The 26,392-nt window shown below is 31.5% G+C and overlaps 2 protein-coding genes and 1 pseudogene across 2 annotated transcripts; 1 reads left to right on the top strand and 2 right to left on the bottom strand.

Moving 5' to 3' along the window:
• Positions 1–7,802: 7,802 nt before the first annotated feature.
• On the bottom strand, positions 7,803–12,035 carry LOC125876755 (50S ribosomal protein L35, chloroplastic). The gene is made up of 3 exons (XM_049557997.1): positions 11,679–12,035; positions 10,779–10,895; positions 7,803–8,147 (listed from the first exon to the last, which is right to left on the bottom strand). The coding sequence occupies exons 1-3, from the start codon at positions 11,952–11,954 to the stop codon at positions 8,073–8,075; spliced, it is 468 nt and encodes a 155-aa protein (XP_049413954.1). The 5' UTR covers positions 11,955–12,035; the 3' UTR covers positions 7,803–8,072.
• An 898-nt stretch (positions 12,036–12,933) lies between these two features.
• On the bottom strand, positions 12,934–16,706 carry LOC125876987 (nuclear pore complex protein NUP43). The gene is made up of 5 exons (XM_049558288.1): positions 16,016–16,706; positions 15,316–15,385; positions 14,098–14,335; positions 13,932–14,005; positions 12,934–13,167 (listed from the first exon to the last, which is right to left on the bottom strand). Exons 1-5 carry the CDS (start codon positions 16,654–16,656, stop codon positions 13,114–13,116), a joined length of 1,077 nt encoding a protein of 358 aa, XP_049414245.1. The 5' UTR covers positions 16,657–16,706; the 3' UTR covers positions 12,934–13,113.
• Positions 16,707–22,946: 6,240 nt separating this feature from the next.
• LOC125876999 (heptahelical transmembrane protein 2-like) lies at positions 22,947–26,228 on the top strand (annotated as a pseudogene).
• The last annotated feature ends 164 nt before the right edge of the window (positions 26,229–26,392 follow it).

Genomic DNA, 26,392 nt, shown 5'->3' with positions numbered 1-26,392 from the left:
GATGATGCTTGAATCGCTAGCACATCTCGAACAACCATAGCAAGGGTCGAAAATTGATTTTCACGATTCTTCCACCTTACTAATCTTTTCTCGTGCCTCATTGAAATATAAATCAAAATCGTTATTAGTAGAGGATTCAAGCTCAAGATAATCATCCATCCAATCATCCGTATCATCACTTCTAGGCCTACAAGATGGAGGTTCAACTATTGAATATTTTTTTTCATAGCTTTATATGTATTATATAATTCTCTAGCTTTTGTATATATGCTACTTTTACAATCTTCAACACAGGAGTTTCATCATCTTTAATCTCTAAATTTGCATAAATTTTTTCAACCATTCTTTCAACGCCTTTTAATTTGTAATTTGGGTTGAAAGTAGTAGCAATCAAATAGATTTGAGGAATAGGAAAAAAAAAATTTTTGAATTTTTCAATCATAAAAGTAAGTAAATCTTTAAATCGATCTTTTCCTCTATATTTTGCAAATTCAGATGAAATAGCACAAATATTTACTAAAACATAAGAAATAATTGGATAATATTGACCAGAAGCAGCATTTGTTGTTTTATAAAAAACACTTAAAAATTCAATAAGTTCTTTTATATTTTCTCAATCTTCATAACCAATTCTTAAATTCGGGTCCACATTATGAGCATTAAAAACTAATTGTACCGACTCTTGATAAATATAAGCAACTTCAAGCATTTCAAATAAAGAATTTCATCTAGTGCATACTTCTTTTGGAACTTTTCTATGTGCAAGTCCACATTCTTTACAACGATTTTTAAATTCTATAATTCTAGTTTTTACTTTAGCTTTAAAAATTCAATTACAAGCAAGTCTAATTTTTTCACAAGAAATTCCAAATTGAGAAATACCATCTTTTACTATCAAATTATACACATGTGCGGCACACTTAATATGAAAAGAATCATTATCAATTGGACAAAGTCTACATTTTAAATAATCAATTGCTTTTAAATTATTAGAAGCATTATCTAAAGTGACACTCATTATTTTATCACATATTCCATAAAATTGTAAAATAAAGCTTATTTTTGTTGTTATATAAGAACCGATTTTAGTTTCTTCAACATATTTATACCCTAATATTCGTTTTTGCATGTTTCATTCATGGTCAATCCAATTGACAGTAATTGTAAAATAGTCATTTCCATTAGGACTACGTCTCATATCAGAAGTAATAGACAATCTACCATCATAATAAACAAATAAACAACAAAAAAAATGACAGTATTCTTTTTTATATTTAAAAAGATCACTTTTAATTGTACTTCTTGGAATACCTTCATAATTTGGGTTATACAATTCCCAATATAATGAACAAAACCAGGATGTAAAGGAAATGAAATAGGCAAACCACAAACAACAACCATTTTAGCTAATTCTCTACGATCTTTTTCTTTACTATATGTGTGGTGTGTGCTTCGGCCAGTCGGGTTAGTCATATTTAATACACCTTGAACCATATTAGAACCTGCAACTCCCATAGAATTTTCAGGTATGGGTATTCCATTTCTATTAGCCCTTTCTATATCATCTAGGCGAGCAAATTATTTATTACACTTTCTCAAATGTGTTCTTAGTCGTCTCGTTCTCCTTTGTGTACCCATAGTTACATATTTCATGGTCAATTTACATTTCGTGCAAGTAACAGTAGTTTTTTTTCTCATTTTGTACCAAAAATTTTGATACTAAAGATCTTTTAACACGTACATCGGTCTTTGAAAAAGTAGGTAAAGAGGGGACTTCATCTTGTTCCGGTAATTCGGTAGCTGGACTAGTAGGGGTAGGGGTATCATCATCTTCCTCATTTATTTCTACTTCCTCATCTAATTCTTCCTCAAAATTAGTAAAACATTTATTTAAAGTCTCATGATCTCCTTCATTTTTGTAATTAAATTCAATAGGTCCTCGTGACATAAAAGAAGCTTCATCAACATGAGTATAATCATTAGTATTAACTCTAAATCTAGGCAAATGTTTAGAACTAGAACTACTTCTTCCTCCCCTATTATTTTTTCCTTCCGACATTGGTCTTTTACCACTGTTTCTTTCCGAATTCATGTTCAAGTTTAAAATAATTAAATATTATGAAAAACAAGCAAGATAATATAAAAAAAATAACTTAATTAATAAATAAATAAAAAATTAAAGTTGGAACGAATGTACCGAACGTCTACGTAAAAGTAGACGTATAACCAAAGTCGGAATTGAGAGATGCCAATTGAAGCTTCCGATTTACGTCAAATAAATCTCCGAAATCCGAACTCCAAGTCAATATCACAAAATAATAATTATTAATTTATGAGAGATTGAAAATTAAGAGATTTTATAAGATGTCAATGAAATAGTTTGTGAATTTTTTATTTAAATGAAAAAATATGGTTATATTTATAGTGTTAAGGGGTTAGAGAGGGAGTGGGGGGCCGTTTTGGGCCCCAGCCCAATGACTATAAATTAATGTTCACCTTTAAAAGAAAAAATTTTAAAAATGGGAAGTGGCAGTTGAACCGGATCAACCGGATAAAAATCCGGGTTCCATTTCGGTATTGATTCCGATACCCTATAAGACCGGTTCTTTACCGATTCAACCGGAACCGGACCGGTCAAAACTCTGTCCAATTGCATGCCTTACTTTACAGTATGTGTACGTACAATTGTATTATCGATTTCATAATGAACAAGTATAGATACTTAATATGAACAATTGAATGATTTTACTTGCTTGCCTACTGGTTGTTATACACCATTTTTCCCCTTTGTTCTTAATTAGTGATTTCTCCCATACCAGAAGACACAATATGCTAACTTGGATCTCCTAGGTTTTCTAGTCTAGTTCCCTTACCTTTTTAGTTTCCAGTATTGTTTTCCTGACACATACACAAAGAAGGTTTGCTCCCCCCACCAGCAGAGCCGCCAGGACCTGGATAAGTTAATATGTAGATTCTTCATAAAACATGGATGTTTACAATATGTGTACGTACAATGGTATTATCTCTTCTTCTTTCTTCTTTTCAAGTAAGGGATAGATTTTCTGAGCAACTTAAAAGTACATCCCTACGATAAAAGAAGAATTCACGTGCGTGTGGGTCCACACAAACTATGCTCATGTATTATATTTGTACTAGGTAACCTTTTCAATAATCGACTGTTGTAAGAAAAAAAAAAGTAAATTCAAGAATTGTAAATATGTATTAATGATTAAAAATATCTTGATATCTAATCATTTTTATCTTTTACATAATTTATCATATTATATGTTTGATGATATAATTGTCTTGTTAAAATTGAGTGATGTTTTTATGTAGTGATTAAACATCACTTTTTTCTATTTTTTTTATACATGAAAAATATAGAATCTAATAATTTTATGATAAGAATAACCCGTTGGGTAAAAAAAATTATGTGAAAGCTTTCGATAATCAATATTAGTTATAAATAAGTTAAGACAGTTAAAAAATGTACACCGCAATAACATAAATAATTCTTTTTAGAGACAATCTACTTGTGTGAGGTCAAATGTTCACCACTTTTCGTTATTATTACGTTGTTACTCTAACAAAATTTATAGAAGGCGAAAAATAAATTTGAAACAACAACAAAATAATATTGATGACCCTTATAGAAACTCATTCTTCATTAAACGGCTGAAGACCCTCCTAGATGTTTCATCAATACAACTTGACAACTTTTTCAGAAATATTTATGTATAATTGTTGCATTATGAAAGTACACATAAATAAAAATGTTGGATTCTAGACTCATGTTAAAGAAAATTTGTACAAACAAATACTTATAACATAAATTTGCATAAACATAAACAACAAAGTTTAAAACATATACTCAAAAATAACAATTAATAATATAAGTATAAATTAATGACCATTAAAAAATATACCAGGATATGCAACAATAGAATGAAACAACATGAAAGAAATCGAGCCCACTGAATGCACAGTGTAGTCTTCTATTTATAGACAACAAATGATAGTGTGAAAAAAATGATTATTGTGTCTTATTGGAAAGGTCACAACTCTTTGAAAAAGTTACAACCCTTCAGAAAGGTCACAACATTTCATACAAGTCGCAACTCTTCATAAAACTCACAACTTTTCATAAAAGTCGCAATTTTTCATAAAAGTTGCAACTTTTCATAGAAGTCACAGTTTTTCATAAAAGTCACAACTTTTCATGAAAGGGGAAGGCTAGTTTTGGAAATAACATAAATTAAAGAGAATCATGACTTGTGGTGGAGCCACGTAGGCAGGCATAAGGTTCTCTTTTATATATATATATATTAATGTATGTACTTTCATGTCAAAAGAGTATTGAATTAACGGCTTTTAATACTTTTATTAAAAAAAAAAAAGAACTTTCGCAAATAGTCACTATAATAAATTTAATTATACTCTATAACTATAGTTTACATATTTACGGGTTGTAGCTACAGTTTAAGTTGTCTCATTTGTATAATTTGCGAATTTGTACAATTCACATGTTTGTATAGGCATAATTCTGTTATTTTTGTATAAACTCAAAATAATGAATTTATACAATTACAAACATCAAAAGTGTAAACAATTATACAAATTATATTATATATATTCCGAATTATATAAAAATTATATAAATTATATTATACAAAACCCGAATTATACAAACGTGTGAATTATTCAAAACAAAAAAATTGAGTCTAATTACAGCTAAAAGTAGGTCGCAAATTGCAATTAAGGCAAATTATAGCTATGTTAACCAATTAACTAGTACTTATATGTTTTCTTATACACATAATTTTCCCTGAAAAATTATCGAATTATTGATTCAATAATGCTTTGTTAATATTTGGTAAACCGAATCCATTAAGATAGTAATAATTTACTACTTTACTTATATATAAATATTAAATACTAATATCACTATTTTATTGGTTACTATCTTTGTCATTCAACTTTCAATTTACAATGTTGCCCTAATGTTTTTATTTTTCTTGCACTTGCACATAAGTTATATTATTGTCTTCTCGCACCAAATTGTTAGACAAGTCGTATAATTATTTTATGAGTATTTTCTTATTGGTTAAATAGTTAAAGATCAAAAATCGATAAAAAAATATCTTATTGATTTAGCGTATTTAAAAATCAAAAACTGTAAAAATCGAACCAACCGATGCACAACTTAGCATCTTCAACCCATTCTCTATTTTACTTGTCTAGATTCTCTATATTTTGAAACAACCAAAATTTCATCCCAATTCTCTATTTTACACTCTAAAAATATTTTTTTTCTCTATCATCAATATTGTATTATTAGTTTTATTTCATAGCATAAAAATAGATTGGTTGAATTATCATTTAAATCTTATACATTCTTCATAGTGAAAAATAATTACTTTTAAATAACATTAAAGTGACAAAATCTTTAGAGAAATATCAATTCAAGATGGAAGTAGTATATTTGTCAATAATACATTTTTAGACATTTTTTATTTGCTTACTTGTTTGACACGTGCAGTTTTCATTTTTGTGATGGTTGCTTTTTTAATAGGGAAAAAGCATAAATTGCCCTCTAAACTTGTACCCAAAAGTCACTTACACACTTTAACTAATAAGACGACCTATTACCACCTTAAGTACATAAAAGTGTATTTATTTTTCAAATAGACAAGCAATTGCAAAAATTCAAGCATAATTACACGCAAATACAAGGCAACCCAAACATGCTCTGAGGCCAAATCACACTATAATGCAATGCAAATGACTAAATGAAGGGAAGCAAGAAGTCGGAAGAAACATCGAACCGTCCGAAAAATGCCTTAGACTTAACAGCAAAATGCATCTACACTTTAAAATAATTATTAAAAATGTCAAAATATCAATATTTTAGAAAATAATTTGTATCCTAATATCATTATTTTTCTTTCCTTTTATTTCTCAAATCAGTCTCATATTAGACTAATTTCTACACCACTATCCGATAAAAAGGAAAAAATATTCACCCACTACATACTTACCCATCTTTCTAGGGTTTTCCCCCATATATCCAAAATGTACTATTAGAACAATTTATGTATTTTTCCTCCTTAGTTAAAAATAAAATTATATTCAGTACTCAATTGTATCCCCTACTCACTACAAATCAACAATAAATTATTATAACACATAAATTTCGTCGATTGTATCCCAAATTAGTTATTCATTACCTAATTATATTGGGATATAATATATTTGTTGTATTAAAAAACACCAGTTACAAAAATCAAAAGTGTTTCATATACTCAATTGTATCTAGTATTCAGTACAAATCAACAATAAATTATTATAACGCATACATTTTGCTGATTGTATCCCAAATTAGTTACTCATTACATAATTGTATTGGACTATAATATATTTGTTGTATTCAAAAACACCAGCTACAAAAATAAAAAACACACACTTTCATTCATTATAATCCTTGAATGGCTACAATATTTCGTAAAAAGGTTAAAATTTCAATACATACAAACATTCTACTGCATTCATCAAAAAAAAAAAATTCTACCCAATTTTCTAGTCGAGATTTACGAATATCACCTATAAACAAGTTAAATAATAGACCATTAAAAAGAATACTTAATCGTTTTTTGAGTTTTCACCGACACTATCAAACTCTAAAGAAATTCGTGGAATTGACTTTGCTTATCCAAAACGATCGTTTCAAAAATATGTCGAAGTCAATTCAACAAAGATTGAATTCGAAAAAGAGTCGACTGATTTGAAACTTGTTTTGGAATTTTTACGAACAATGGAGAAAGACTCTTCAAAGCACAATGGATAGAGACCCACTTTTGTATTTCTCCTTTAAATACGCAACTGATGAAAAACTTGAAAGATTTTTACCTTTTTTAAAATATTTTATCCCATGATTTTCTCTATTCTATTATTAAATATTTGTATTCTTTCCAATTAAACAATTTTTAAAAAAAATACATAACTCAACTCTTAACAAACTAAAATATTGATATTTTAAATAAATATTAAAAATATGGCTAAGGAGCCCCATAAAAAGCTAAAATATTGTTGTTTTGAAAAATTTATATATATGGAGTCAAATATATATAAAGATAAAGAATATATAAAGAGTCACAATTATTTAAAAGGCACTATCCAATAGTTCGTTGTTGTTACTGTTATTTTTTTATATGTTACATATAGCTTTTCATAGTGTTCTATTTTATTGATGTTACTGATTTCATTTGCATATTCTTCTTTTCGAACTGCTCTCTGAAATGCTTTCTTTGTGCAGAGAGTCTATCAAAAATATAACATTTTATTTTTACAAGATAAGGTTAAATTGTATTTACCCTTCTCAAGCCCCACTATAAGCCTATAAGGATTTAAGAAAACAAACTTATAGTTATTAATAATCGAGATATTCTCGAAAATTAGTGACATGTTTCGAAACTTGAAAGTTTCAAACTCATGATGGACACCTAAATAAACAATTAACAAGGAGGGGTCAAGTTAATAAATTTACAGTATCAAAGAAACTAGACTTCCTATATTAATAATCGAGAAATCTCCGAGGGTCAGCGATGCATGATCTAAAACTCATGACGTGCGCTTAATGGCAAAAATATGAATCCTTATCTTTATAGTAATCTTGCATAAACATAAATCATAATCACAATCTATGAACGCAAAGAATAGTCTATCAATGCAGGTATCAGACACCAAAAAAGAAAAATAAGGGAGGAGAAATGACTACCATACAAGGCAAGTTAAGAAAATAGAAGCTCACTTGCACAAAAAACTTACAAATTGATCATTATAAGTTGATGTTGAAGAGTTTATAGTAAAACTTACAAGGGAAAAAAGAAACAGAATTTACTGGTGCTCAACAAGTCTAAATGATATGAAAAATCATTAGTACAAAGAACTTCAGATGGATTAAAGTTGGAGAAGTGTATCAAGCAATGGTGTTTCTTCATCCTCTACACAAAAAGAGAGAATCCCGTCGGGTTCTGGCAACTTGATGAAGAGTATGTTTCTAACTGCAGCTCGACCTACTTGGCTCGGTTTACCTTCAAGTAAGGTAATGCACCGATTACATTGTTGTAATCGCTGCGGTCAACTTGTACCTGTGTAACACAAACATTATATGATGAGTCATCTAACTTTGAAGAAAGAGTAGTACAAATCTTACTCCAAAAATTAGAGAGTTCATTCGCCAAAAAGTACACACACGTTCATCCTCGAGGTTTTTGGCTTCAAGTTACATCTGTTTTATCTTCTATTCCTTTAAAACATCACTCATTTTATACTGCAATAAGAATAGCCTTTCAATACTTAGACATTGATCTTAGGAAGGTAAGGCTGATAGTTGGTAGCAAAGTAGCAACAAACTTTTATTTTTGGATAATCGTGGTGTTTGGGCTAGCTTGCCCACACCTTGACTAATTCCACAGGGTACCTTTAAAGTAGCAATAGACTTCTTGGTTTGTTGCAGGACATTTTGGTGAATCACATAATCATAATGCAGCTGGAAAGGATTGACTGAATTGACAAGGGTAATAACTTTTTCAGATGGGCAAGCAAATCTGTAGCTAACAAGTGACAAGGCATGAGCGAGATTCGGTCGGTGGTATCATAAATATGAGCAGATAAGTGGTGCAAATTTCGATGAAACAGTGAAGGAAAAGGCAATGCATAGGTAGTAGGGTAGTGAGAGAACCTGCAGATATGGATGAATCAAATACCATTTGAGAACATCTTTATCGAAAACAAGTGGTTTTATTAGAGACATATGGAAAGTAAAGGTAAAAGGGTGCCAACGGGGGCTTCTTTGCCATTTCCAGAAAGTGACATGCAACAAAATTACACAATCCCAAAATGCACAGTGGAAGAAAATACAATCATTTACATTGCATCAAAGATGCCAAAAACTAGAGCTAGAGTCAGTATGACAAGAAATAAACATCATTGTGTTGGCCATTGGGCTGTTATAAGTAATTTACTTGTACTTGACAGCACACTTACAGGACCTGCTGGACAAATTATTGGGCAATCATGAAATCATCAAATGAACTGTTCAGAACTATCTTAAAAACAAGTATCTCACAAATGCGTAAATGGCATTCTAACTCTCGTAGTTAGTACTAAACCATACGTAGTTCCTCAATTTGCTAAGAAGAAAAAGTTACTGCTCCTACTGGCTACAACAATGACAGTTTTATTTTGCAGATCCACAAAAAATAGTTGAAACAGGTCCAAATAAAGCAAAATGGATCATGAAGATCATATAGCCGACCCCAACTAGATTGGGATTTTGAGCATAGCTGTTGCTGTTATTGTATCCACAAAAGTTAGTGAACAAATCATGTCAGCTTAATTATGGCTAGCCAAATACCTAGGATTCTGCATCACTATCAGAAAGCAAGGCTTATTTGGTACATAGGCGTAGTCCTAAACCCAATTCAACAGTCATTTACAGAAGTGGGTACTATTTACTACCACCAAAGCTAATACACTTAAGTTCTGTACAAGCAGCGGGAAGAATTGCTCAGATACCTGTGAGTGAGGCTTATTTGGGTCGTGTTGTAAATGCCCTGGCTAAACCTATTGATGGTAGAGGTGAAATTTCCATCACAGTTATTGTATCCATATTGAGAGAGTTACAAGAAGCACTGTGATAGGAGTTCGAGTTGTTAATTCAGGCAATGGAAGAGCTTGGGGTTAGCTATGGAATTGGAAGTATGCAGTCCTTTGAGTTAGCGATCAGTAGCATGTTCCTTCGGTAGGTGGATGTGAATGGCGCTTCAGCCTCTTGATTGTTGATAAGGGCCATTGGCTGGCACGAAGCTTGCACAAGTAAGTGAAAATAACTTCTTTGGCGTTTCTAAAGTGTGGCACACTACACGGCCAGGAAGAATAGAAAAGGTTAACGGGTAAAGAGAATAACTCTAAAGGGTTTTCCACCTGCACACTCCATGAAGTATCATATGGGTAAAGAAATCACAGACCCTTTTATCCAAATGAACCAGCTAATGGCAATTGCCAATGGAGATTAAATTAAGTATAATTTCTCTTCACAACATCTCAAATTTATATTTGAATATTAATAGAACATCAACGCTAGTCATACCATGTGCTACATAATAATTCTTCGACACAAAAATGAGTTCTATATATAACCAAAAACTAGAAAATACATAGTTCTTTCCCTTCGCTTGGAACTGCAAACTAGCACTAGATATTTGCACACAAAAAAGATGATTTCCCATGGAATGCTTCAGAAGTGTGAGTGTCTCTTTTCATTGTCTTATCAATACGATATAAAAGCTGAGTCTTTTCCTAAATTCACTGATCACCATTACATTCCTACAATTACTACACTTTTTTATGACTCTGTAATTCCTCAAATATAGAGTAGAGATAGTTCTTTCTATGTCCTGATTTCTTGATATGCAAAAGTTGCCTAACTTTGTTGGAAAAATGCACGTAAACTAGAACTCTTGCAAAATGCATTGTCCTTAAAATAATGTTCTGAAGATCATCGCCTGATTTCTACTTCAACGAATGAATTAAAAGTTGCATTCCCTATGAGATATGACATCATGGGACATAAACAGAATAAGTTACAATTCTAAAATCTATTCAGGCATTCGGAGTAGGTTTGACAAGAAATTGATATTCCAGACTGATAACAAGCAAATAATTTATATAAAGATTTCACAATAGAATGTATGAGTTCTGAGAGAAAGAAGTCAAACCGTTTTCGAGAGCCTATTTTTCCTTTTGGTATTCTTCTTCCTAAGCAAATGCTGCTTCCCAGCTCTCCTCCTCATTATCTTCCCACTACCAGACACCTTAAACCTCTTTGCTGAAGCCTGAAAATTCCAAGATTATCACAAATTCAAACATCCAACTCACAATCCTCACAGAAAACCTCCACACTTTAATATCCAAACACACACAAAAAAAAAATGAAAACTTTACTTTGTGGTCTTCATTTTTACAGTTAAGGTAAAAGACATAGAAAAAGAGAGTGACAGAGCATCTAAATTCCCTTTACAAGTCATTTTCTCTCCACAGAAAATTTCCACATATGCTTCTTCATTCTGTCTCCTTTGGGACACGTTCAAACACTTTCTTTTTTTTTCCTTCCAAAATTTGGGGAAATGCATTTGGGAATTAATACGTGGGAATCTAACCCTTACCAACAACGTGAAAATTCAGATAGTCAACCAACTTAGCTACTAAGATTCTCCGGAAATTTAAACACCCAATTACAATTCCCATAGGAACCTCCACACATACCAAAACTACACACACACACTATAGTGAGCAAAAAAGAAGCAAACTTTACTTTGAGGGTCTTCATTTTGTACCCTTTGGCACACATCCTAACACCCTAATCACAATTCCCACATAAAACCTCCACAACAAACCTAACTCAAACACACACACACACACACACAGCAAAACAGTGAGAAAAATAGAAACTTTTGGACCCTTTGCCACACACTACAGTTAAAGGCTGTGGATTGAAATTTCCAAGATTATCACAAATTCAAACACCCAAATCAACAATTCCAACAGAAAACGTCCACACAAACCAAAACTCAAACACACACAAACAGCAAAACCAGTGATAAAAATAGAATCTTTACTTTGTGGGTCTTCATTTTATACCCTTTATGGCACTCTACAGTCAATGTCTTTGAATTTCCATTAGTGGGTGTTGCAGCATTCGAAACTTTCTCGAAGACAATTGGGGCAAAACTTGATATGTTCCTTGATGAACTGAGACTGAGTGACGTTTTCTTGGCAATTGATGGAATGTTAACAGAGGTGCGGCAAGTAAAACCTGTTGATTTTCGAGGGGAAAAGTTTAGAACAGTGGAGAATAGTGAAGTTGAAGATGAAGAAGCCATTGTTAGAGTCATTGAAGCTTTGTTTTCTTGAAGTTTTTTTTTTTGATATATGGATAATGTGAGGATTGAAAATGGCTCTTTTTCTATCCTTTTGTGGTATTTTTTTCTAAAATTTTTATGGACCTCAATTTAATTTTATGGAAATATAGTAAAGTACCCTTATTGTTTGTGAAATTACACTTTGACACACTCATATGACTAATAATATTATATCTTTTTACTCATATAAACTTTTTTTTAACTCTATCACAACGAATCAATTGATTTAATGTATATATTGTTTTCTCCTTTATCCTTCGTAAAAAAAAAAAAAAAGGGGTGGAAGGGGGGGGAGGTGATGTGCAAATTTTATGTTTTGATCGATCAGGAGGATTTGATTAGTAGCTTAAGAAACTTTTTTCAACCAATATGACTTCAATTAAATAAACATATGTTAGTTAAAATAGTATATAGACTTGTTTGGGATTATTAGATTTGAATAGAACTCTCCACTTGAGCGAATAGGAATTGAGATTTTAAGTAGTTCATTCTTTTCTCCTCGTGATTGACAATGACCCTAGTAGTTAAATACCTTTTGAAATTAAAATCTCCACTTTGACGAATAGAAATTGAGACTTTCAATAATATGTTCTACTCTCGTCTTAAGAGAATACTAACCCTCCCAATCTCACTAATCAAGTGGGTGTAAATTAAAAACTTATAAAGATGTGGCATAAACTTTAATGGGCTTTCTAATTCTTTTATTTTCATCTGATATTCGATATTTACATTGATACAAATCCTAAATTGGAGATCTAACAAAAATGACTTCATAATTAAAGTTCAACACAAAACCTCTAAATAGAAATAAAGAAATACTTATCATTCTAGCGAGTGTTGGGTTGACTTTCTAGTTGAAGCATATAGTGTTGCATAAAGTCTCAAGTTAATATTTGATGTAAAACAGATTAGTCAAATTACTTAAAAATAACTCTATATGTACACACTAAAGTTGGTCAATATTATCAATATATATCTGTAAATCCTTCAGGTTTGCCAACATTTTTCCTTTATAAAAACACACATGCTCATAATAATTATAATTAACAGAAGAATTCAACCATATAGCAAATTCAAAATACAACAAAATCTGCTGCTGTGTAGCCAAAGTTCTCAGCTTCAGAAGAAGCAGTCAAGACCTTGTCAAGATGGCTATGGACTCCCACTCCAAACTACAAACAATGTCCTGCAAGGTAATAATGTTCTTGATGTTAAATGCACATCATTAATAGGTTGATATGAAAAAGAAATGTCAAGCAAAGCAAAAGATGAATCCGTAGGCGCCTGGACACACAGAGCAAAGTGATATTCACTTTGCCCTTGCAACACCAATCTCTGTTGATTTTGGTCCAACTTGGAAACAAGCTCTCTACCTTCTCAAAGGTAGGGGTAAGGACACTCTACCTCCCTAGACCCCACATGTGGGATTTCACTGGGTTTGTTGTTGTTGCTTGGCTCAGCAAATACAGTTTTACCCGACTCCCCTTCCCCATGGTCCGGTCACAAGCCTCACTTCCTATCTCGATTGGTCCAACCTTCTCTATCAGTTTGGTTGAGTAGAGGATCATGCTAAGATCAGATGATCCTCCTGCCCCTGCTTCAGGTTTCTGATATGCTACTCAATTCACATTCGCTAGGGAGTATAGGATTATCTCGGACATAAGAGGTATTGATGGTGATATTCTAATCTCACTTCAATTGAAGTTGAAAATAGGGAATTAAGAGTATTTGAAAGTTGAAATGGTGTTTGGACATGAGTTTCACTTGAAAAAAGTTGGAGTTTTGCAAGTGAAAACCATTATTTTACTTGAAATACTCTCAAACAAGTTTTCCAATATTCTTCCCCCATTATTTCAATGATATACTATTATTTGCAACCAAACATCTTGAAATGATGCTCTTAAAGAACGTAAGCACATTGAAGTTATCATCGGATAAGGTTTCACATACTGATGGGTTTTGTCGATCGATGTCAAAGCTGTTGATGGCACAAGGTTCAGCAAGAAGCTCGACGGGTTCTTCACCTGGGGCAAACAAAGACGAACCAAACCAGTCGAGACCATCAGAAACAACTCATACACGAAAAAACACGGAAAAGAAGGTCTATGTTCTATACCTTGTTCAATTACGGCAAGAATGCCATCCTCTGAGCAAATCATGGCAGGAAGAACACGTGATTCTGACACATTTCGGTAGTTGGATGAAGTAGTATAGTTGTCATACTGGACCTCCCAAACATCACTTTCTGATGGTGAAAGAACGGACAAATCACTGGTTCCAACACCAGAAAGCATTATAGGCTGCTGTTGCCAGCGAAGATCCCATGCAAACACAGTACCAGAGGAACCTCCTGCCTTCAAAAACATAGTAGAATTATAGACATTAAACTTGAAACAACCTTGCAAGCTGAACAAGCAAACATCCAGGCATTCTCAGTCATAACCTAGAAAATAATTGACCTTAGTACTAATGACCTGGTTATTTTGCTTCTAATAATCTCCACTTCATTCCCCTCCCCATCTCCAAAAAAAAAAGAGAAAAAAATAAAATAGGAAAAGAAGATACTTCAGTTACTTGGTCCCTTGAGTTTTGGACTTCAGCATATTTCTTAGAAATGAACTTTCAATTAAGAATTTGTTGAAGGGAATCCCATCAGATCTATCACGGGTTAAATACAAATAACATACTTGTGAAAACATCTGTATAGATATGCTATTAGCTACAGTTTTTCTATGTGAAAAAATATTCTGCTAGTCTAGTTATGACGTTGAATGGCACTGGTGCACTCCTTGTCAGCAATGCCACTCATGATTCCCTCACTACTTTAGAATTTCTGATAATATCAATACATGTTTTAACCACATTCAAGTGGCACAATCTTTCAATTTTATCAGCAACTGAAAGTCAAGGTAGTCAGTCACAGCCTTTCTTCTCTTAGTTATCACCTCTCAAAATTATGTTCCATTTAACCATAAGTTCACCTCCTGCTAGCTATTAAAACTGTAATTGAAGTTTTATGTTTCCGCTTGTTAAGGTAGGGATGAGGGGTGAACTAGTGGTCAAAGATCTGCTGACGACCTTGGCCATGGTTGGAATAACAAAAAAGGCAAACTAGGTAAAATACTTCTCATTTGCCTAAGCCTTGATAGGTAGAGTTTCCTGGTAGCTTAGTTGATAGAAGGTAATAGGTATCCGGTGGATTATATCAGGTAAGTTGTATGCACAAGCTAACTCAAATACCACCGTTATCAAAAAGGAAAAAAGGGTCAAGGAACGAGGGGTGACAAGCATTGTTAATCAAGAGTTAAAACGGAAGGCAGGAATATCAGCTTACAAGACAAGTATGCTTTCTTGATGGATGAATATCAATTGAATGTACAATTCCAGAAGTAGTTCCACGTGTCCTGCGATGTAGTCAAACACACTTACAAAAAAAAGAAGTTCACCTCAATACAATACGAAACAACAGTCTAGCCAGGTAAAAGATGTATATCATAGAATCACAAAGAGAGAGTCTTCCATGCTATGACCAAGGAGTTGAAAATCAACAGAAAATTTATCTTCTATTTTTTATGGGCCGAGATAGATCCAAATTGCAAGTCCATGCTAAAGAGATGGGTAAAAGATTACTTTTTTCTCCTCCTTTTGTGTTATCTTTCAACAGCTCAATATCAAGATAGTAGCATAGCTCTAAGCTGAAACATATTATCTGTTTAAATATATAATGGCTCAATTCCCTCATTCCAACCAGGCTCCCTCTTATCTACTTTAACTAAGATTTAGACCTATAGGTGATAGCTGAGACGCCACGGTAATTTTGCAATAAAAAGTCAGCATCTTCACTTCACATCAACTTCAGTTCACTTCAGTACTTTGTTATCAAATATTCCACAAGTAAGAAGTCTACCAAAACCAATTAACAAAGAACCACAAATAATACACCATGGATATATGCATTCATGAACATTCAACCAAAAAGCTCAGATATCAATATATACAAGAAATGAATAGCAATGCAGCTAAAATCCCATTACCAATTAGCTTTAAACTGTGAAACAGGTCCACCGGGGCGTCGTTGATCCCACCATTGCAGACCAAATCCCAATCCACCACTCACAAACTCCACCGGAGACGCCCACTTCACTGCGCCATACGAAACCAATCCATTACTATCAAACACCTTCCTAGTACTCAACCCCCCTCCAACAAAACTCACCCAATTAATCCTCCCATCTTCCCCAACACTCACAAACTCCGAGCCATTTTCACTCACATCAATCCCATTAACCCGACCCAAATGAAACCCCTTTTCATCCACCGAATCCACAAATTCCAACGACCCATTAACCAAATCAGCTGTATAAAGCAACAGCGAACCCGAAAACGTGGAAGCAGCTATAAGGGGTTTATTGGGGTTTTGCGAAGTAGTCAATGAAGTGATTCTTGATGGGGTTGTGAGTGAAGATTGAAATGTGAGTTCTGGTGGGTTTGAGCTTGAATTTGAACTGCTTAAGATTTGGAGTGAAGAAGTTGAGGATTCGGAATCGGAAGCTGCAAGGATGATGTGACGGTGGAAAGCGGAGAGTTGAGGGAGCCAACGGAGGGAGTCAATATAGTGATCTTGAGGAAAACGGTGGACTTGGAGATTTTGAGAAGAAAAAGTGAGTACTGCCATTGTTGTGCGAGGGGTTTTTGCTTTGAGGGTTTTAGCATAGAGTTTGGGACTATATATAACTTTATGGAGAAGGTGAGGTTACTATATTGTAAAAAGTAGACATATTGAGGTCTCATGTGATAAGAATGTGTTATCGAATCTTAAATGTAAGTTCTATAAAGTGATAGTTATATGGTATTATTATATGGGGTAAAATATTGATCATCACGAACTCGCGGTTCAAAAGATAAAAGAACATTGAGATGAATTAGATGTATGAGCATATTAAGAGAGATAGGATCAAAATGAAGTTATTCGAGACAAGATAGGAGTGGCCTCTATATTGGATAAGATAAGGAAGGCGAAGTTGGGATGATTCGAGTATGTGGAAAAAAAAAGATGCATGAATTTCCGGTGAAAAAGTGTGAGAGGCTAACTATAGTGGGTATAAGGAGAATTAGTGTAGACGTAAGAAGTTTAAGAGAAAGTTGATTAGGTAAGACATGACATACTTGCAGCTTACCGAATTCACAATCTTAAATAGAAAGATATGGAGGTTGAGAATTAGGGTAGAAGGTTAGTACGTAGTCAAGTGTTGCCTAGTTCTTTTTTTCAGTATTGTTATTGTTACTCTCTTACTATCTTATTCTTCAATTTTGTATTTACTTTATATTCTAATTTTTTTTCTATGTCTTACTTGATTGGATGGTCTATCAGAAATAAATTTTCTAACTTCATAAGATAGCAATAAGATTGTGCACATATCCACTTAAAAATTGCACCAATATGTTAGTGTGATTGTTATTGTTATGCTATAGAAATCGACATATTGTAAGCTTCCACCATAAGTTACAATACATGTCAATTTTAAAAAACTTGGTATGATCCAGCATGATGATAAAAACCGGGGAAACTTAGTGAAATCTCACTAGCTTAGGAGCTAATTACTTAGATACATTCTAGTTTATAATATTAGAAATCTTATCAGATTTTGATGTATTCAGTACGTCCAAATACACGTATCTCAAGATACATAAAGTCAAAATTGTGTATTATTTATTCTAGATACACCGTATTCAAGTGGATTCACACGTATCTAGAATACATCGACAACTCTTGCTCGCCTCCCTTTCATCTTGCTTGTCACTCTTATATATATATATATATATATATGGTATTCCACATATATGTGAACCATACCGGATACACACAAATACATTGTCTAGTATGATTCACATGTATCTAGAGTACATGACTATCTCTCTTCCTATATCGCCTTCCTCTTTCCCTATTTTAATGTATCTGGTAGAAAAAATAATTCTTAATTAATCATACAATATATAATTATTTAAAAGTATAAATAAAATTAATATATATGATATGAATATATATCTAATAAAATAGTTCTCCCTTAAATTGCTTTTTTCAGATGAAAGCCCAATTATTTGCAAGCAGCCCATTTTACAATGGGCTTTTAAGAAGTTCAACAAAATAAGGCCTTTACAATACACATGGCAGAACTTGAACAATTATGTTCATTCTTTCGAGGATATCCTATAAAATTGAAACGATACAGAAAATATCAATATGAAAAAATATACAAAAGTCGAAAAATGGTCCACCTTTTTTCTCCATTCCACCAATTTTGTTGTGTGTTTATGGTCTCCATGTTTTTGTGATTTCCCTAGATTCTTTCAATCTACGGTCTTTTTTTAAAAATAAAAAAAATTACTATTATTCCTCTTTGTTTATTAGGTAAATGTGAAAATTGCTTCTTGCATTATTATCAAATAATTATCAATTAATTCTAAAAGGAGGCTCCACTTAACTAATGTATTTTTCGCCACAGTCGAACTTTGTGTGATGAATTCAAATTAGTCGAGTCACTAAATTTAATATCGAATATAAAGAAAGAAAATTTTATTAGGATTTGCCAACTATAACCAGTTGAATTGGTAGTTGAGCTTTGTAAATATCTAATATAATAATCTTAGAGATTTTGCTCTGAGATTTAGATTTCTTCAACTATTCTCTGATTTTTCTCTTTGTTTATCTCTATCAATTTATCAACGTGGGAATCTTGCAGCCTTTTAATTAATTTAATTCTACTTCCTCAGTCTTAACTATTATATTATTTGATTTTATCTTTGGAATCTCATTGATAATCACTGTTAATTCAGAAAATAGTAGTATCTACTTCCTTGTTTCAAATTATTTGTTATGATTTTTAAAAATAAATATTTTCAATTATTTTTCATTTTAAAAGTTTAAGATAAACTTTATTTTATTTTTAATTTTAAGTTTAATAATAATTGTCTTTGAAGACTACACTCAAATATAAAGAGATGAAACATAAATAAAGGAAGTAGATATTCAATGAAGAAAATTGTATCTTAATACATAAATAAGGATAAAAATAAACAAATTTTGAGCCATATTTGCAATAGCAATAGAAGTTCTCTTTATGTTGAAAGATGATTTAAATTAGTGTCAGTTCGTAATAAATTGAAATATATTACTAAAGGTTCTAAATTATATTCTCAACTACTAGATCGAGTATATCATATATATGAATCTTTTTCTTTCATTGTGTTTAGGTCTAGTTCGTCTCTTTTTAATACCTCCTTATGTTCCTGCACATCAATTTTAGCTTTTGCATTTTGTCAAACTAAGTCACCCCAAAAGCTAATTTAATAGGAGGAGGATTGTCCACGACTTATAAAGAGCTCAAAGTTCTTGTTTCGATTCAATGTGGGATCATTCTTATCAATATCCCTTCCTTTTCACACTCAGACTAGTCATTCTCTATTTGGGGTTCCGGAGCGTGACATTTAAGGATCAGAAGTACTATACTCATAACGATACACATACTAGGAGTCCCACATGATCAAACTTAATGGGTCTGATTCTGACATCACGTCAAATTAGATATATCTTGAAATCAATTCATATCACACATATCAACCACACTCATTTTTTCTGAATATATCAAATTTTAGCCGTCCAACATCTCCTTTTTTATAATTGTTCTGTAAAACTTACCTTCGACTATAACTAATTAGGATTCAACACCATGTGAGCCAATCTTTTTCTTCTAAATCAATTTTACATTTTTCTAGTATATTTACTTTTACCCTAACCAATTTGCCTTTGTGGTGTAATATTTGACATAATTTATTTTATATAAAAAAATTGACTATTGGTGGCTTAAATGCAAGGCTAAGCTAGTTGTCTTGTTTGGGATAAACGAAGCAACATGATTATGATTAGATACTTTAAAATTACAAAATGTATTGCTTCAATTTTTTAAAGAGGGATCCTTATTTTGCTTCTCTTAGTAAAGATTTGGATTTGTTTTTAAACGTTACTTCTAATCATAAAATTAATCTTCTCCTAATACCTAGAAACTAGAATATTTGTTTTAAAAAAATTAAACAAAATGATTAAAAGAACTCCATAATGACATTATTAATTTATCCTGATTTTTTATGATCGTAACAATAAAATAATATTGCAGAACATATAATATAACACATCATCAAAACTCAATTGAAAAGAAAATTTAACTGATATAACGAAATAAACATTATAGAACAATCTAACTATAATTATAATTAGAGACTGGTGGAAGGTTCCTTTGAAGCTTCCTTTTTTTGACTGATGGATGAGCTTTTGTCCATTTGTATTTTATTGTCTTCTATTTTTAATTATTTATGGTCTTTATTTTATTTTCTTTGGATTGAGCCTTTGTTGGGTTGAATCCTATTTTTGAAAAATAAAAACTATAATGAGAAACTATAAATATATATAAATATATATTTATGAGATACAATTACTTTAAGTTAGGAAAATCTTACAAGTATTTACTTCGTCTATTTCAAAATACTTATCATGTTTCATTTTTCGAGAGTTAAACTATATAAATTTTTATCAATATTTTTAACATGTATTTTTTCATCATATTGATATGGAGAAAAATTATGATTCACAATTTTTTTTGTATAAGTTTCATATACATAAATTATTGATTTAATTTTAATTTAATCTAATTTAACTATAAGGATTATTGACACTTGAACAGCGATCAAACGTGATAAGTATTTTGAGACCAATAAAATATAAAGATTATTTACTTCCAATTATGCTCTTAAGGAATCTTACAATATGCCCCCAACGAATCTTAGGCAAAAGCCAGCAGAGCACTTTTCTTTTCTAAGTAATAAAACCAATAAAATTTAATTAATAGTCAAACACAAAAAAAAAAAAAAAAAAAAAAAAAAAAAAAAAAAAATTATATTTTGCTTTTTATCTTTTTCATTTTTATTTAACCATTTGATATTCAAAAAGCTTGATCTGATTAGTCTGAATTTGTAGAAACTAGGAATGAGGGTCACTTAAAGAGTTGAACACTTCTTATCTAGAAAAAAATTATTTTGTCGATTCGAATATAATTAGAATTTTTGTGTGTGCTTGGTCTGAGGAAAAATGATTTAAGGAAAATATATTCATATAGAAGTCTTTGGTGATTGAGACCCTTTGATTTAACTATTCGATATTCAAAATGTCTGATCTAACTAATTTATTTTTCCAATGTTTGACATGAAAAAAGTCATTTTCCCTTCATTTATGGGCGAAATTAATTCTACTTTACTATTTATCTTAGTAGTAACTGTTAACTTCATAGTATTATTTACTTTGACTAACAATGACACACTATATTAATTTTTAGTAGTATGTAAAAGTTCCATCAAAACACTCCAATTTGTTGATATTATTATTAATTTTAATACATATCTTGTTAGAAAATATTCTTTCCTAACAAACCAAAGACTTGAAAATATTTTCTTGATTGTATTTCAAGAAAAGTATTTTTCGTTAAAAAAAAAAACTTTTATTATATCAAACACATTTTGAATGATGATGAAAGGGTCTTAATAATCAATATAGGTTGTGATAGAATGACTAAAATCTCTTCATCGTTAATCAGAAGTTTTAAATTTAAAATTTTAAAAATGACAAAAAAGAATCATGTACAATATGCGAATTTGAATTTAATCGAATCTCAATACGAATATCGGACGAGTTGAGTGAGAAAGCAAAAGAACATTTCCTCACGTCTTAACAATCTTTTAAGATTTAGCCATAGATAATATAATAGCACGTGAATCCACCAACTTTATTTTACCAAGAATATTTAAAAATTAACACATCACTCAAATAACATTTCTCACCTTCCCTCATCTTAAAATTTTCATTTCTTTTTTTGAATATAACTCACACTAAAATGGACTGCCATTTCTTTACTAAAAAAAAAACAAATCTTAACTTAAAAAATAAAATGATGGAATATGTCAAATCTATTTTATTTTTTTTAATTTGAGGCTCTATCGGAAATAACCTTTCTATAAAAGTAGAGATAAAATTTGTGACGTAGCACACACCATCTCCATATCTCATCCATAGGATATCCTCGAGAATTGTATCGAAAATAAAGAGCCGTAAAGATAGAAATAAGATCTGTGTGCACTCTATCTTTATATCCCACATTTAAGATACTCTTGAGAATGTATAAGAAATAGTCTATTTATCTTATAAAAATAGAGATAAGATCTGGGTACGCTTCATTGTTATATCCCACCCAGAGGATATCCATGTATCGAAAATAGTCTCTTTATCCTATAAAATTAGGTATAAAATGAACGTACACCTTATCTTCTCAGATCGATTTCATAGAATATGTTATTGTTTAAAATGTTGAAAGATATATTATATTATTGAATGACTATGCATATAAATTATGTTCATTATTGAATTGTAAATATTGATAATTTAGTTTAATAAATTGAAAGATACACTAATTAAGGAAAATTACTATGGAAAGAAAAAAACATATTTATAACTTGTGAATATATGGGAAGTAAATCTACTATGTTATGTTAAATTAGAAAATATGTATACGATGAGTGTAGTTTAACTTATTACAATCAATTATTTTTTACGATCGTTTATCATATATAATAAATAAATATTTATTACAATGATTTATTTGTAACTGTGATCGTATTCTACGATCGTATAAATACTTTTTTATAATGTCAGTACATAGAACTTAAACACCATATTTATCGGTGTTTCTCTTTTATTAATGAAAACAAAAAACACCCTGGAAAACAAAAATTAAAAAAATAACTAATCCAAAATTACTTTTTTATTTTATCTTATTTTAAATATAATAATAATAATTAGTGGCTGCACGTCATTTGCTACTATAAATATTTGTGTGTCTTTGCCAACTTTCAATTAGCTTTCACATTTGATACAAAATTAGCATTTTTTTAAACACGTTCATTCAAAGCTTTCCGGCGAAAAATTCAAAGTTTTCCGGCGAAAATTCGCCGGGGGCTGAGATCGACTCGTCGGAGCTCAAACTCGCTCGTTCGCTAAAATGAAACGAAGAGGAAAGAAGATTTCAAAACTCAGAGATGGCGAACGAGTCGACTCAGCAGATCGAATCCATAAAACAATTAGAGTAAACGATCAGAAATTAGATCGGAGAAAAAAATTGGTAAAATACGAAGCATTACCTGAATATCTTCAGGATAACGAATTCATCAGAGATTATTATCGATGTGAATGGCCTTTGAAGGATATTGCTCTCAGCTTATTTTCATGGCATAATGAAACGCTAAATATTTGGACGTAAGGAGGAGAATTAATTTTCGGCGATTTGAGATTTGAATTTATTTTTAATTTTCTTCTGATTTTTTTTGGGGGATTTTGTGTTTTTGATTAGGCATTTGGGAGGATTTGTGGTATTTGTGACATTGACGGTGATGAGTTTTACGGAGAAGACGACGACAGTGGAGAATTTGTTCGCCGGAGTTTTCAGGTTCCGTTTTTTGAATTAATTTCGACGGTGTTTTGTGTCGATTTTGGTCATTTTTTAACTGAAATTGGATGATGATGAACAGAGGAACGAGTGATGGAGAATGGATGAATATGAAGAATAATGGCTCCGGCGATTCTTTCCCGGTGAGATTTCCGATCAACTTTGTATATATTGGCGCGAAATGTTAGGGGTATTGTAGGTAACACGTTTTATTAGGATCTTTTGTTTTGATTACACGTATATACTCCCTAGTTCCTTCTTTATCGCGTTTTTCATTTACACGTCCTTCGTAAAATTAACGTAATTGGTAAAGTTGTTCTTATGAGGATATGAGTTTGAGCCATTTCACGAATATAATTTAAGACTACGTACAATAAATTCTTATAGTTCAGCCCTTTCCGAATCCCGCATATAGCATGAGCTTAATGCATCAAGTTGCTCTTTTTTTTTTTACGTCTCTTACAAAAATAATACTCAATCGTTTCAATTTGTTTGTTTTACTTTTTAAAAAAATAAAAAATTATAACTTTTCATATGACATATTTAAGAGTTAAGACCATAAGATTAAAGAATATTTTGATACATTTAGATTCAAAAATTTTATTTACTTTCTGACAAATCAAAATCAAACAAACAAATTAAAATAAGAGAGTAATTAGGAGGGATGTTTGAAGATATTACATTTATTTATGTCTTAAGATATATTTTTTTCAGAATTAAGGTATTTGTAATTTTTAAAATATAGTAATTAGTACTAAGAATAAAATAAGGAAAACATAATTCATTTTATTTTGAACTTTTAAAATAACAAATATTTCAAGACAGATTTTTAACGACGGAAGGAATATAATATATAATCTTGTCAACAAAAAAAGAAAGAACCAAAACTAAAATTTACTAATAATAATTAACAGAAAGACAGAGAACGTAATTCCAAAAGTATTTATTGAAAATTAATTTTAAATTTCATCTTAATGAAATATTTTATACACATAAATATCTGCTTTATATCACAAATTTCAAAATTTTCCTTAAATTTCATGTCTAGTTAAATAAAAAAAAATCTAGTACCTTTTATTGCTTAATTTAGATTTTAATGTGCTGATAAATTTGCAATTTTGGATTGATTAGAGCTAGAGTTGTTTAGGAGTTATTTTAGCTGTATATCACATGCATTTGGTTTGTTTTTCTATATTTTCCTAATTTGGTTCTTTTGTTGTTCTTTTTGTTTTTTTTTTCCTGTCTTATCTTCCGTGAATAGTGGAGGAAACAATTGAGGAATTTTTGTTGTTGGTAAATAAAGAACAATTGAAATGCTTATTTATATCCACGTGGTGTGTGCGATAAAATTTTGTTATTGTTGTTTATTTTAGGAGTTTTTAAAAATTTAGTTAGTACATTACATCTTTCATTGTTTAGTGGAATGGAAGATGCTTCTTGAAAACAACAAACAAACAACATACCTAGTACCTAGTGTAGAGTAGAGTTTAGAGAAGGTAAGACGTATGCACAGGTAGAGAGACGGTTTTTGATATATTTCTTTTTTTAAAAATTGGTGTTAGAGAATTACTAGATGGGGAATCGGATCCTCTTCAGCAAGGTAAAAGTTCAGATCGCCAATCAACTAAGCTACTTAGATTTCCAAATTGTTTGTAATAGACCCTTGACTCATACTCCAAATAAAGTGAATGCAACCGCTTTCTCCGGGGCAGCTTGTTTTGAGCATAGGTGGGATCCAAAATTTAAACTTGACGGATTCAATTTTTTAAGGTTCTTAGTATTGAATTAATTGTACTTTTGAGGTTATTAGTTCAAACTTTAATATTTGTTGAAATTTTAGTGATTTATCCCCCACACACATATATATATGTTTGTTTTCCACGTCAAAATATTGAATTCAGTTGAACAAACAGAAATCGCCTTTGGTTTCACTTATGTGTAGATTTTGACCTGCAAAACAAAAACAAGGCATCATATAGTTTAATCTTTTGAATGCAGGACTCTTATGCCAGACAAATAACAAATCCATCATTTCTAGACATAAATAGAGATGGTTATGAAGTAGCCATATGGCCTTGGTTTGTTTTCTTAGGAGGAGCTATGGGTTGTTTGATTTCCAGCACTCTTTCCCATTTATTTGCTTGTCACTCACTTAGATATAACCTCTTCTTCTGGAGATTAGATTATGCTGGCATTTCACTTATGATAGTCTCTTCTTTCTTTTGCCCAATTTACTATATCTTCTGTGATCAACCATACTGGTGTATCTTTTACCTAACCACCATTACTATATTTGGTATACTTGCCATCATCACCCTCCTCTCCCCGGCTCACTTCTCCGGTCGTTTCAGATCCTTTAGGGCTACTCTCTTTCTAGCTATGGGTTTCTCAGGACTGATCCCAGCTACACATGCACTTTTCTTTCACTATGGTCATCCACAAGTACTTGTGGCTCTAGGGTATGAGATAATCACGGGCATTCTGTATGCTACTGGGGCAGTATTTTACATGACAAGATTTCCAGAAAGATGCAAACCTGGTGCATTTGATCTTGTAGGACATAGCCATCAGATCTTCCATGTGTTCGTCGTGGCAGCAGCACTAGCACATTGTGTAGCTTCCCTCGTTATTATGGATTGGCGACGAGGAATAGGATGTCCCACCCTGCAATGAAGGTATGACGGGGTAGACATGGCTGCAAAGGGGGATTGGAACTTCAACATTCCTTTTCACTCAATTAGGAGTTAGGTTAATGCATGTACTCCAGCATTTGTATATAAATTTATTTTTTTTGTACTTTGTAATGTTATTGGAAGTTCCAATTAATCCACCATGCCATTGATTCTCTTGAAATGGTTATATCCATGA

Source organism: Solanum stenotomum, chromosome 9 (assembly GCF_019186545.1).
Source record: "Solanum stenotomum isolate F172 chromosome 9, ASM1918654v1, whole genome shotgun sequence".
Taxonomy (NCBI): Eukaryota; Viridiplantae; Streptophyta; class Magnoliopsida; order Solanales; family Solanaceae; genus Solanum; species Solanum stenotomum.
Note: the sequence above shows the minus strand (reverse complement) of the source record. Positions and strands in the feature narration are given on the sequence as shown.